Source organism: Phoxinus phoxinus (assembly GCF_949152265.1).
Source record: "Phoxinus phoxinus genome assembly, chromosome: 3".
Taxonomy (NCBI): Eukaryota; Metazoa; Chordata; class Actinopteri; order Cypriniformes; family Leuciscidae; genus Phoxinus; species Phoxinus phoxinus.
Window position 1 is genome coordinate 46,983,352 of NC_136878.1, and position 14,437 is coordinate 46,997,788.

General features: G+C 36.1%; 1 protein-coding gene across 4 annotated transcripts; it reads left to right on the plus strand.

Moving 5' to 3' along the window:
- The first annotated feature begins 6,735 nt into the window (after positions 1-6,735).
- LOC306996192 (uncharacterized protein) lies at positions 6,736-13,543 on the plus strand. Of its 4 annotated transcripts, none has more exons than XM_079608445.1 (11): positions 6,736-6,869; positions 8,407-8,489; positions 9,596-9,730; positions 10,635-10,800; positions 11,051-11,292; positions 11,338-11,558; positions 11,907-11,968; positions 12,345-12,412; positions 12,703-12,746; positions 13,198-13,264; positions 13,435-13,542. In XM_079608445.1, exons 2-10 carry the CDS (start codon positions 8,412-8,414, stop codon positions 13,256-13,258), a joined length of 1,077 nt encoding a protein of 358 aa, XP_079464571.1. In that variant the 5' UTR covers positions 6,736-6,869; positions 8,407-8,411; the 3' UTR covers positions 13,259-13,264; positions 13,435-13,542. The 4 variants fall into 4 exon arrangements, with proteins under 4 accessions (XP_079464571.1, XP_079464570.1, XP_079464568.1 ...); XM_079608444.1 differs by having other exon boundaries at positions 11,051-11,259; positions 11,299-11,558; XM_079608442.1 differs by having other exon boundaries at positions 11,051-11,558; positions 13,435-13,543.
- The last annotated feature ends 894 nt before the right edge of the window (positions 13,544-14,437 follow it).

The window sequence follows — 14,437 nt, forward strand, 5'->3', positions numbered from 1 at the left end:
GTTCACTCTAAAAAATCTTGGGTTATATTTTCTACCCAAATGTAAACCCGAATAAGTTGGCAGAACTCAAAAAATGTATGGCAATCAATTGCCTCAAATTTTTTAAGTTCTTAAATTCAAAGTTTAAGTAAGCAGAACTAGCAGATTTTTATTTTGATCTTATACATTTCAAGTTAAGAACAATTAAAATGTATGAGTACATTAATCCGTAATATGCAGTACATTAATTAATTTGCTCTCAAATCAAGCTCATGCTCCGCTCGTCACCATGATGGTAACTCTCCTAAAACTAACATTAGCAGAAATTCTTCTAAATTAGCATAACAACACATTAATCACTACTAAATCTCCCACTTAACATTAATATTGCACGAAAAACATTATATTACACTTAATTTTAGCATTTTCTCTCCCTTTCGAGTGCCATCGGCAGAGCATGCTGGGAAATAGACATCCCAGCCGTTCCAGTGAAACTTGAGTTCGTCTAAATTAAAAGAAATAATTTCATAAAACTCAAAACAATGAAACAGTTCAGTTTACTTAAAATACATCAGTTCTGTAAACTTGATAGAAAAGGAAAGTGCTAACTACTCATAAAAGTTAATTTGACTGAACTAATTAGTTTAATTTAAGTTTGTCCTACTCAAACCAATGAGTTATTTTGAGCGTTAGGGTTTTGGGATTATTTTTTCAGAGTTTGGGTCGTTTTTGTGTCACCCAGATAATTAATTATTGTTCTGTATATTAATGTAATGCAAAGCAACATACAGGGGCGCGATGTGAGTCACCTAAACGAGTCTGTCTTTTCCGTGATGGAAACGCCTGATGCCCTGAATAAATTGTATGATTTTTTATTTTATTTTTTTTAAGATACAGAATATAAATGTTTAACAGATATTAGAAGTAAAAATTAAACATTTATAAGAAATTCAAGTGTAATCGAGCAGTCTTTGTTGTCTTGTTGTTTCCACAGTAACGTCGCTGGATCTTGTATGCATATGCTCAATGCTATACTGTAAAATATGATCAATAAAAAAGAAATTATCATGCTAACCAGTGGTTGTGTTTAGAGGTTTAGAGGATTTAATTTAAGCTGTAAATATTAATTCATGTATAAAGTAAAATATATATTTAAAAAAAAGCTTGTACTATAGTAAAAATGAATCAACTCAGTATTATGGGTTAAATCAAACCATTATGCTGGGTTAAATAAACAACCCAATTTGCTGGGTAAAATTAAATGTGTTCTGCCCTATATTTACCCAGCCATTGGGTTGAAAATAACCCAAATTTTGTTGTTTTCACCCAGTGTTTTTTAAAGTGTTGGAACAAATATAATTTCCATCACATCTCAGCGCATCCGGTATAATATTGTTTATTGGCAATTCTGTTCATCTGAGTCTCTATAACACACAGTGGTACTTCAGCATTATCTGTGCAAAATATATTTATTTTTAAGAAAAATCAGCCCATGCCACAAATGATGCTTGAAGTTGAAAAAAACATAAAACTGCAAAAAAGCTAATTAAAAAAAACATAGTAGCCTAATATAATTACTGTACAAAATGACCTTTACTCTTTAATTAATCTGATGGAAATTGCTTTGTATTTCTTACACTAATCAATTTAGTGGTTCAATTTAGTTTGTAGACAAAGAAGACGTATACCAATCATCATTATAATGTCATCAGAATAGTTATTCCATATTCCATCGATCTCAAAATAGCGTCGCATTATAGAGGAAATGCTAAAAAGTGAATATTTACAGATCTGCAAGCTGGTTTGCATTGAGGTGAATGCTTTGCTCCTGTTTCATTTTAATCTTTGCTGAAGGGCATATGAAATATATATATTCCTCGCTCTGAGCAAATCCTGAATATGGATGTCTTTTATTTTCAGATGTGTCTCTGATACAGTCGGAAGCTCGCACAGAGAGAGAGAGAAGCGTACAGTGTGTCATTGGGCAGAACGGCATGAATAATGAGTCGGTGATTCAACAGAACATTTTTGCTTCTCTTGACCAAATAAAAAAGGTTTTTGGTTGGTGGCTTGCGGAGAAGAAAATGTATATGGAGTATTTGATGGATCTGTTGATGCAATTGCAGACTCGAGAGACAAAACAGGCACTTCAGCAGAACTGCTGTGCTAAACCAACGTTTAGATCCAATGCATATAAGATGAAGAGAAATGCAAGGACCGGTTCACATCTATCAGAGGAGAGTTCGCATTCCTGAGCGCATACCGCTTCAATCTGCATCTGATATCGTCATGTCATGATCACTTATTCCAGAACATAATGAGCCAATCAGCAAAACACAAGCATTATTGAAACTGTGGTGAAAATCCAGCTTTTAGTGTTGTTTATGTGTCTATGTGGTGTTATTAATCTGCTTTAACACACACTATGTGTAAGTTCATGAGTCGACAGCATTGCTGAGTATTTTCTGCTTAAAACTGCAGTGAACCAAAGACAGTCTCAAAAACACGGTTTGAAATCGCTGGTGTTTCTGACGTCACACACTACCTTGACCAATCAGATCAACGTGTGATCGTCAACCAGTGGATCTCTGAGTGAGGGAGTGGAGGCGGGTCTCATTTGCATATTCAGAGAACCGCGCATACTAAATGAGGGAAAAGTGTTGAGTTACATTCATGATATGTTAAGGCATGAAGAATATTTTTTCAAGGAAAAAAAACATTTAAATATGTCATTTTGGTGATCAAAGATGAGTTTTAAGGTATAAACTAATGACTTTTTAACTTTTTCCCCACAATTGGCAAGATGATGCTCTGTTTTTACTGTTAAACAGTAGGGGGCGCTGTTATGCATCTTCTGAAATAGCACTCAAGCCTTGGTGCACCGCTGCAAAAACATCTTGCAACATGTTGCATGTCAATGGAAGTGAACGAAACTCAAAGTCTGAAGCAATATTAAAAGCAATCACCTCAGCTCTAGAAGTTTTACTCTCCCCAAAGTTCATTTGCTCTCTCATTCCTGTAGGATGGACTTTCTTCTGATTTTGCTGTTGCTATTGACACGTTCCTTTCCTCCATCAAGCGTAACCGAGGCTTAAGAAGTAATTTACCAGTAAGACTGAGCAGAATAAAAATCCAACGTGCTCCACTGCACTGCTGGAAGGCCCATTCCTTCAGACTTAATGGACTGGTGCTATTAATAAAGCTTTGTCTGTCATATGCTGAGCGTCCGGTTTGAAATTATTTTGAAAGACGTCGTCTGTATCTATTAATTCAAATAAATCTGTCTCCATCTCAGTCAATCAAACCGTCCCCTGGCACCGATCTGCACAGCTGTCCACACATGTCAGAGGTGGAGACAGTTCGTCAATAGTTGACTTTCTCGTTTCAGAAAGGGAGGATATTTGTGACCCTGGACCACAAAACCAGTCACATGGTTGAAATTGTGATGTATACATCTTCTGAAAACTGCATAAATAAGCTTAACAAATCCATTGATGTGTGGTTTGTTAGGATAGGACAATATTTGGTCGAGACACAACTATTGAAAATCTGGAATCTGGGGAGCAAAAAAATCTAAACATTGAGAAAATCTCCTTTAAAGTTGTGCATTTATGTTCACGATTGTGCTGCATTCACTCACACAAATACATGCTTTATATATTTACGGTAGGACATTTACTAAATATCTTCATGGAACATGATCTTAATATCCTCATGATTTTGGGCATAAAAGAAAAATGGATAATTTTGACCCATACAGTGTATAGTTGCTATTGCCACAGATATACCCGTGCGACTCCAGACTGGGTTTGTGATGCAGGGTCACATATATAGTGACACATGTTTTGTATAACATAACATATACATACATGTATAGGACAATATTGCAACATCTGGCAGGTCTAGTTGCTTCATGCTCAGGAAAACCAGGCCTTTGCCCTCCTCACCTCCTCTTACACACTCCACCGCCTGGCTAATAGAGAAAAGAAGTGAGGTTTGATGTGGCACAAGCACTTTTACAGCATGGCAGATCTGTTTTATATGTGCTCGTGGTGGAAACGGGAGTGTGTGAAGGTTGTTTGTAGGCTGATCAGATGCATAGAAGGAGATCATTATGCAGCACTTCAGGCTGAGAGCACTGTAATACACAATTAACACACACACACACACACACTGCTTCCCACACACACTCTCAAATCATACACTCGCATTCTCCCGAGGGACGGTTATTATCTTCTCTATAGCTTTGACCTAGTTTGCTGTTCAATGTCACACACATGACAGGCCGGGCGACACACGTTTCCTTTTCCATAATCCGAGCGCTTGTAAAATCCCTACTCTCGGTAATTCGAGCGACAGTGGACGTATCTTTAGTATGGACAACTATAAATGGGCAAATATAAAAAGGAATTTCCTCATATTTTAAGGGTTTAATTTAACTTGTACCGTCTTTAAAAACAAATATGAACATTTTGAACTTTCAAAGCATATATTGTAATAATCCTATTAAAGCCATTCTTTATGGCAGACGATCAGCCTTAACTTTCCCATGATTTCATGGGAGAAATCACCTCTGAAACTCTTTTAACATCTGATACACACATTCTGTGTGCATCATTCAGCGCTAATTGATTTCAATTTCACTCGTTTTTAATGAATACGGTGCATGGCAATAGATCCTGCTGGATTCAAGCGGTGTGTAAGTGAGACTAGCTGCGAAAAGACACTCTCAGAAACAGTGTGTGTGACTTTCCTCGGGACTTACTCCTGAATCCACACACATTATTTGATTGGCTAACACTTTATTTAAATGTTACATGTACACTTAGTATAAGTGAACACACACATGCTGAAAATGACTAAAAAGAGGAATATAAAATCATCGTTCGGAAATTGATCTTAATGCCTTAATTAAAAAAATGAGGAAAACTCCAAGCTTTAAGGACACCAATTTTCTTTGTAAATGAATAATGTATCGTAAATAAATAAATGTTCTTCCTTAAAACACAGGGTGCATAAATCAGGACACCCCTGTGTTAAATCCCCATAGAGGCGGCAGATTTTTATTATTATTATTATTATAGCCTCAGACAAAGAAAAGAGTCAGACAATGATGGAGAGACTCAAGAAGAAGTGACGACATGTAGAAGCAACAGGACATTTCTGAATGGTTAGTTGATGAATTTATGTAGTTATCTTCTAGTCATTGATTAGCATATTCTGTCTTGATAATCTATAAATCGTGTTCTGGGGGCGGGGTTTATGTAAATTCTAGAGTTAGTGATGTCACTAACCCGTGAGGAAGCTCGTGTAGTTCCTACCAGCCGTTTGTTGTAGTCCATAAAAAGTGATTTCTGTAAAAGCAAATATCTCCCTTTGCTTTGAACTTGAGCGTTGTAACTTTGCAGATGTTGTTTATGTTCAAACAGCAACATTACACACTAACTAAAGCTAGAAAAGGGAAATCATGATCAACCCCCCCTTTAAATATGTCCTTTTGGTGATAAAATATGAGTTTTAAGGAATAAAATGATTGACTAAATAATAATTAGTAATTATTAATAATAACCCCATTAATTACAATATAGTAACAAAATGCCTCCTACATTTTTACTAAGATTCTCAATTCTCAAATGTAATAAATGCATTTTATGCCATATGAGTGATATTGTTTCCCTAATATAATAATCGTCTGATCGGCTGATTGGAGGGCCAGACTGACTCGAGATCAGCCGGTCATGCATTACTCCTCCACAAGAGGGCAGAAGGATTCACGAACACGAGTCTCACGAGCTCAACAGCAGATTCACTTCTAATTAAACACACTGCAGTTTATTAAAGGCTCTGTGATTAATATTCCCTCTCTTCACCGAGCATAAATGCTGCTTTATTCCCAGAGAATAAGAAGGACGATTGCTGCCGCATCATATTTCCCTCATTTCCATTCACAGTCTCCTGAATGTGAAATGAAGTTCATTAATAAGAAATTATGGATTATGAATATCACAGACGCCGCATGAGGTTGATGAAAACGTGCTTTATTTGTTCCTCTACTACAGACTGATGATATATATATATATGTGTGTGTGTGTGTGTGAAAGAAAAAAAATCAATTACAGGACAAAGCCGAAAAGGGGAAATAAGCTGCTTATGAATTATGGTCAGGGCAATAACATTCATTATGCAGCATATGAGTTTCTTATGGACTTTCAGAAAATAAACTCTCTAAAAACACACTTTTACTCTCTTTTACTTCATCTGTCTATACTAATAATATCCAGCAGCACACAAATATGATCACAGCAGAATTATGACATTTTCTTTCTTTCTGAAAGTCATGAAGTCATTTGTTTCATATTTTAAGATATTAATAACACTTGAGATGAAAATGCATTTAACACAGTTTTGGGAATAGCCTAAAATGATTGACTTTTGTCTTGCTATCCAAATGAATTAATATTTTCACACTTTTTGCATCATGATTAGTGATTCTGATGTTTACCTCAACTCTGGTCTGTCACTCAAACACGGTTTTCTTATAATAACCAAATACATTTTTATTACAAAGATATGGACAGTATTGTGGTTAAAATGAAACCACAAATGAAGCACTTCTGTGAAGCATAAATATTTAAATCAACCCGTTCTCATCAATCTGCGTATAAATAACACGACTTTACACTTTCAAATTGCGTGTAATGCATACGCCAAAGTCCAATTTTGCGTGCATATGATACGCCAATCTTTCCCATTAACTTCGGTGGAGAGCAGATGCGTCTAAATAACACGCATCACCTTCTACGGGCAATGACAATGACGTCACCAGCGAGGCTTCGCCCAGTTCACCTGCACCTGATGCGCGTACCGTTACACGTTACACCTTCAAACAGGTAAGTAAGGGCAGAAATCTTTTTTTTTTTAATGAGATCACGGTGTTAACTGTATTATTTTAATTATTTCAGTGTTTCTGTTACATGGGTGGGTCCATGTGTCAAAATGGCAGCGTAACGTTAATGCGTGGTTAAAATGAGTGGAACCGTGGGCTGCTCCGTTAGCACAGCTGGTATCCATTGACATTAGCCTAAGCTAACTTCTATTGTAGGCTATGCCTGTTGCAGTTTGAAATAAATAATAAAACAGTTTTCAATCATGTTGTGACATGGGTCTTCAGCTTTTAGACATGGCTGATGACAGCACTACAAATCAACAGACTGAATTAGTGTTTGCTAACGTTTTTAGCTAAAGTGGCATGGTTAGCCTAAGCCTACGGGACCCCCCAGGGGTCAATAATGTGAAGTTTTAATGTGCGCATGGACTCCTAAACCGGATTTATTCCCAAATTGTGGGCAACAGGACAACCCGTTTATTGGCTATAAATCGTGCCAGTAGAAATGGCATGTATATAATCCATGCTGCATCTATAAATGTTAACGTTATATGTAAGTTTGGTGTGGTGTCCCTGTAATTGGCTCTAACGTTACATATTACATGTGGGGGCTGACACCAGATCAGTATTTCGGATCATACGGCCTACATTCACTATACCAGCCGATCTGATATCTGCTAGAATAACAGGCACGTTGGTATAATTCAGGCAGGCATTACTAGTTGCTTGCAGAGGCATGATACAGTAGGGTTGGATTAGGCTTCAATTCCTGGGATATTTTATTTCTAATGGCATCATATAGTGCATTTTACCTAAAGGAAAATGGAGCACGATTTAGATTAATTCGAAATTAATTAATCTAATTAGAGTCTTTGTCTCCAGCAAAAAAACAAAACAATATTAAGGTATCAAGCCTGAATTTATTCTGCCGTTCCCATTCATTCCCATTTTTTCACAATAGTTATTGGGTAACAGTACTGTCACACAACCTCATCTGTTCTCAAGAATATGGAAGTACCATTAATTAGAGAAGGAAAGGACTAGTAGTAAGCCAATGCTTCCAAAGTATTACATAGTCATTATTCAATGAGTGCACAATTCCTACATTTATGTAGTACTGTTATAATGCTAATAATTACACATTTTTACCAAAAATGTACACATTAATATTACAAAAGTTACTTGTCAGTACCATAAAATAAGTTACTTTGTGATATTACCCTATAATGTGTGTTGTGTAAAGTGCTACCCATACCTACTTTGATATCACACACTTACTTTACCTTGCAGTTCAATATCATTAACATCAATTGGATTACTTTAGTTAATATGCAGTTTGTCTGATGTGTTCTATGTCACTCATCCCTAGGTCCTACAAAATGTATCCATGGTGGACAATAAAGACAAATTTGTGTAGTTTTTTATCTTTAAAGTGCCATTGGAAAGGCATAGTATATGCTCACATCAGGTCCTCCCACATAATTAAATATTTTGTTACGTGGCATGTCGATAATTATCATTTATTTTTGTTTTATTTGTAGTGAAAATGCCAGGTGGATCAAGTCTTCGACAGTGCACCCATTGCCTGGAAAAGATAAATTGTGCCAATAGAAGATGCACCAAGGTAAATAATGTACAATAGGCTATTGAACTGTCTAACTGCTAACCCCCATTTTCATGCATTAAAGCCAGAGTCATTAAGTCCAAATTAAAATAAACTTTATTGGCATTAAATATTTCAGTATTTGTTGCCTATGCAATACAGTGACAATAAAACAGGAGTTTGCAGTGGAGACATTAAGTTCATCATACAAAAGACAGAAAGAGTTTTGTTACACTACACATTTGCATCACAGTAGGTATTTTTCAAAATGTTACATTTCCCACCTGATGGAAAGGTGCCTGTTGTTATTTAATTTTTGACTGTTGGTTCCTTAAAATAACATCCTCTTACAAGGCTACATATTTGACAATGAATCTGTCTATTACAGACAGTACTTTTTTTGCGGTGAATCTCAACTGTGATCACTAGATTAGATTATCCATATTTTAAGAAAATGGCAATATCTCCACTAGCGCATACAATAATGACAACTTAAAGGGATAGTTCATCCAAAAATAAAAATTGTCATAATTTACTCACCCTCAAAGTTGTTCCAAATCTGTATGAGTTTCTTTCTTCTGCTGAACACAAATGAAGATTATTTAAAGAATGCTGGTATCCAGACAGTTGAAGCACCCATTGACTGCCATTGTAGGAAAAAAAAATACAATGGAAGTCAATGGGTGCTTCAACTGGTTGATTACCAGCATTCTTTAAATAATCTTCATTTGTGTTCAGCAGAAGAAAGAAACTCATACAGATTTGGAACAACTGGAAGGAGAGTAAACAATGACAAAATTGTCCTTTTTGGGTGAACAATCCCTTTAAGGTATAATGTCTGTGGCCAGATAATGGACATTCGTATTTTCCATTAAAATATGGATACATAACTAACTAGGTTTCTAGCATTATGCCTTTAATATTATTAAAACGTGCCGGTGCATTGACTCAGCTGCATATTTCTGTTCAATGAATTCCATAAACTTGGTATCCAAGTTATTATTTAGGCCCTTGTAAATAGAGGGCTAGAACATCAGCAATGCTTGATCAACTGGACCACAATTTTATTTTATTTTAATTTTTTTCGTGAGTCATACCGCTTTCTCTTGTCTCTCTCCCTTACTCAGTGTGGGAAGCTGCTGGACATGAAGTCCAGACAGACGGCCCGTATGAAAGGGTTCCGGACCAGAGCCAAGGAATGGGCACAAAAAGTCAAAAAGTCCCGCAATCAGGCAAAGATTTTTGACAACAGTGCCCTGCTGGTAATAAACATTTTGTCTTTCTCTTTTGGTCAGGCATTTCAGGTTCCTATCAACATTACAGAAATATAGAATTGTATTTACAGTGTGCAGGGAAGCAGCATCTATGGTAATGTCATGCAGTTATGTGTCATGATGTCATCAACCCAACTGCATTTGCAATATATCAGATAATAATTAGCTAGTCCATATATAAATACTAAAACAATACACAGAATTTAGCCCTACCTACAACTTGTATTCATTCAGCCCCAGTATCCAAGGCCACTTTACACTAAGAGGTTTTTCTTTTGGTTCGCTGCTCTGTAAATAAAAAAACTGTGAAATGCATGGCAGCACAGGGTGCCAAACGTTTACCATTAATGCAAATATTGGTTAAAGATCGTTAAAAAAGAAATGGTCAATGACTGGCAGAAGCGTTTGCCAAACAAAAACTGTAAAATTTAGGTAAAATATCCTAATTCATAAGTGTTTTACAAAAAAAGTTATTTTACAGGTAGTTCCAAGATGATTCTTGTGAAACATTCTCTATAAAATGTAAATCTCTTGCCGTTAACAATTAGCTAGCAACAACACACACGAATGAGCTGATATAACTATCATTCCATCAGCAACTACAGAACAAATCAGTTATTTTCTTTTACAGTGTGGTCATGCAGTAGAGTAGGTTGAGTCACTTGCTGATTCAGGGTCAGTACATAATATTTTAGAGAGAAAGTTTGATTTCTTACAGGAAAAGATACATTTGCATATGCCTCAGTTACTCCAGAAAGGACATTCACCCTTATAAAAACCCATACTAACTTTTTTAAAGACAGCTTGTGTGTGTATAATAATAATGTATTTCTTGCCTTTGTAACCTTGTCTTAGAAATCTCTGTGTTTGCTTATTGTTTTTCTATGTTAAGGTGGAGAAACTGAAGGCTCTTGGGTACTTTCCCCTCCTGCTGTGGGGAAAGTACAGACCACAAAATAAAAAGTGGATGGCCCAGCTCCAGTGCCCCTTTGAGCTGCCAGTGGTGGCGCATGCGGTCCTGGAGAAGATGTTGTGCCTATTTGAAGGTTTGTTAGAAGGTAGGTCACATCACAACATCAGTACATTCATGACTCTCTATTAAGATTGATCCTGTATTGTGTACCTATCCAGTTGCATCGGTTTTAAATGTCAGTACAGAGAATTTTTCACACAATCTAGATTGCTGGTGGTGGGTAATTTTGTTCTACTTATCTTTTGTCTTAAACTTTTTATATTTCTTTGGTTACTCACATTTTGAACCACGTACTGCATCTTAAATGTCTTGTTTTGTTTTATTTTTTATCACAGCATGTGATCTTGAAAGAGAGGAGGTGGGCCAGCAAGAGAGGACAGGAGAAGAAGATGAGGCAGAAAGAGAAATAGATGATGAAGACCAGAGAGGACATGGGGGGCAATGTGAAATAGGAGAGACTGAGAGGATGGACATGCAGGAGATGGAGATAGAGGCACAGGAAGACAGAGAAGAGAGTGAGAGAGTGAAAAGAGGAGAGATAGAGGTACAGGTAGAGAGTGAGAGAGGAGAGATAGAGGTAGAGGTACAGGTAGAGAGTGAGAGAGGAGAGATAGAGGTAGAGGTACAGGTAGAGAGTGAGAGAGGAGAGATAGAGGTAGAGGTACAGGTAGAGAGTGAGAGAGGAGAGGTACAGGTACAGGTAGAGAGTGAGAGAGGAGAGATGGAGGAACAGGAAGACTTCGAAGAGCTGGGACTGATGGAGGCAGACAAGCAGAGAGAACAGGCAGAGGAAATGGGGAAAAAAGAGTTTGAGGCGAAGAAGAAATTACTAGCAGCAAACAGGTAAGTGTCAATACAGAATAGAAGAGGCAGAGCATTAAGGGCAATCTTGACTATGTAGAATATGAGATACAGAATGGTAAAGAATGTGTCCATGTACAAAAAGAAGTAGCACACCACACTAGACTCAGAAGTAAGTTGCTCTTAGAAGTAAGAGTTATTTGTATAGCAGTAGTTTGGCATCCGGTGTGCCATAATGCAATGTGGCAATGCCCAATGGTGAAGTCATCAGAGAAAGTGTCAACAGATTGTCCTGCATTGCGGTGTATTTGCAAGCATTTACCTGGTTTGCAAGGCAGACACCACACACCTCTATTGCAATTTACACATGTTTTTTGTTTCTCTATACAGGAAGCCAGCTGTCAAAATTTCAGCAAAAAGAAAAAGGAAAAGAAGCCAAAACAAGGATGATGGTAAGAAAAATGCTATGAAGTATTTTTAATTCAAAATTAATTAAATAATAAGTCCTAAACTCTTAATCAATCCTAATCTTATTGCTTTTTGGCCCACAATATAATATATTCTTATTGCTAGTTTAGTACATTAAAGGCCTGATAACAAATTTAAAACTATTAACGTAATATTAGTTGAAAATATATTTTACTTGCCTAATTTACTCATTTTACATTGGTGTTTTTGGGGCTTCGGAATAATCCAGGGAAATGATGATGTGCATTTACTTCTGGTCTTATATTTCAAAGAGAAATGCATACAATACCCTTTCTGTGGGTTTATACAGTTACATTGCAATGGTTTGTACTTACACAATTTGTTCATTTTTCTTTACAGCTTGCCAGTATCACAGCACATTGGAAATTTTCCCTGTGCAATATGTGTCCAAGACACGTGAAAAAAAGGTGAGTATCTATATGGAGAACATTCTGTACGACTGTAGGTGCATAAATTGATACTATACTACACCAGGAGAATACTGCTGAAATTGTTGCCTTTTGTCAGAAAAGTCTAAATAAAAAGTAGTTAACATGTTAAATAATTTGCTGTTAGAGCGTTCTAAATATTAAACCAAAACTTTGTTTTGGTAATTATATGGCGATTGATTTTTAGAGGCTGGGAGGAAAAATGTATTGAAATATTTCATTATGAAATAAAAGTATGATTTTGGTTTGTCTTTTACCCTCTTCCCAAGGGCTGTAAAGAAGTCCTGGTCCATTGGCTCCCGTGTCCGTCATGGTAACATCAGCTTTCTTGTTTAACTGACTTATGAGTTGTCTTTAAAGGGACAGTTAACCTAATTAAGAAGCCTGTCTGATTTACCATGAATTGGGAGTTATTTAAGTTTATGTAATAAGCGCCTGGACTAGTGTTACATTTCTTTTTGGGAAGTCAGGCGGGCTTGCTTAATACAGATAAACTAAGACCTCTCCACATGTGGCTGTTTTTGCCTACAGAGAGATTAAGCTACAACATACATGTACAGTTTAAAATGTCATTACAAATTGACAATAATATAATTTGGATATAAATATACATTCTCTTCTGCTTTCTCTACCCCATTCTGTCAGGGAAATATGTAGAAGCCTAACAGGGTTTATAAACCATGTCGGAGGCTATCCTTATATTTAACCTATTTCAGAAATTAAATGCATAATTTCTGTATGTTTTATTTTGCTATTTCTTTCAGCCAAAAGGCCTGGCCCCCATCTTGGGAACCGCAGGAGAACATTGGAATGACTGTGTCATAAAGAAAGGTCTGCTAAAAATACTGTTGTCACATTGATGGTAAAAAGAAACAAATGTTGTGTCCATTAAACTGGGCTATGTGGACAACAATAAAGTTGTATTGCACAGAATTGATTACATATATGTTGTAAATTAAATAGTATTTGTTTATAAATCTGTTTCATTATTTGTTCATTAGGGCTGGCTGTTGGGAAGGACCTGTACCTCTATTTCTATCATCCAAAAGGCCAATCATTGCACTGTCTGGCACTTCCAATGAGCACTTTACAATAAAAGTTCTGTTGTGGGATTTGTTGTTTGTTTCTCCCTCTCTGAAAACATGGAATTGACATTGTTACTGGAGTATTTGAGGGTGTATGAATATCTTTCATTTTGTCCTATGACAAAGTTTCATTTTCACCTCATTCTGGCCCAATATATTCAAGCTAGTTAATAAAGCACAAGCACGCTTGCAAAGTATTTAGCAAAGAGAATACTCTTCAGCACAATAATAAACCCAAAAACTTTTAAATACCAAAATAATTTAACATTATACACAAATAGATCTCCCCTATATTCATATTGAGCAAAACATATGAAATAACACTTATTTTTAACATTTACTGTCTTTTAACCTAGAGGCAAATCATGCTGGGAACTAGAAGTCTGTTGTAAACACTGATTGCAACTTATTCTGTGAATGGGTGTATATATGTGTGTATCATACATTCACATGTATGGGAACAGGTATGTGTACTATGTACACAATAAAGGATAAAACTTTGATTAATTAAAAATACTATCTTCATTTATAAATATTTAATATGTATCAATATATAGCCATACATGGTCAATGCATATATTGCAGTATATTGACAAATATAAGCACTAACGTTAGTTTCGCATATGTGTGAAAGGTATTATGTAATATATTATTATATTTTGCAGTATATTCCCATATATTTTTGTTCCATAAGGTTAACCTTTTAAATCCTTGTATTACTCAAGGTATAGCCAGCTTTGGTGTTAAGAATAACCTTACAGTTGCATTTTGTTTTCATAATCTTCGTTCAGTGAATGCATATTATCTTTAGTTCGTTGCTATGGTGGTTGCTATTGATGTTGCTATCGCTGAAACCCATAGACAGTATAAACCATAAACCCTATGCATAAACCACGTAGCTTGCATTACGTACTTCCGC

Coding starts and splice junctions, on each gene's coding strand:
- LOC306996192 (XM_079608442.1), top strand. CDS start 8,412: ATGCCAGGTGGATCAAGTCTTCGACAGTGCACCCATTGCCTGGAAAAG. Junction 9,731..10,634: donor TTGACAACAGTGCCCTGCTG/GTAATAAACATT, acceptor TTCTATGTTAAG/GTGGAGAAACTGAAGGCTCT. Junction 11,969..12,344: donor AAGCCAAAACAAGGATGATG/GTAAGAAAAATG, acceptor TTTTCTTTACAG/CTTGCCAGTATCACAGCACA.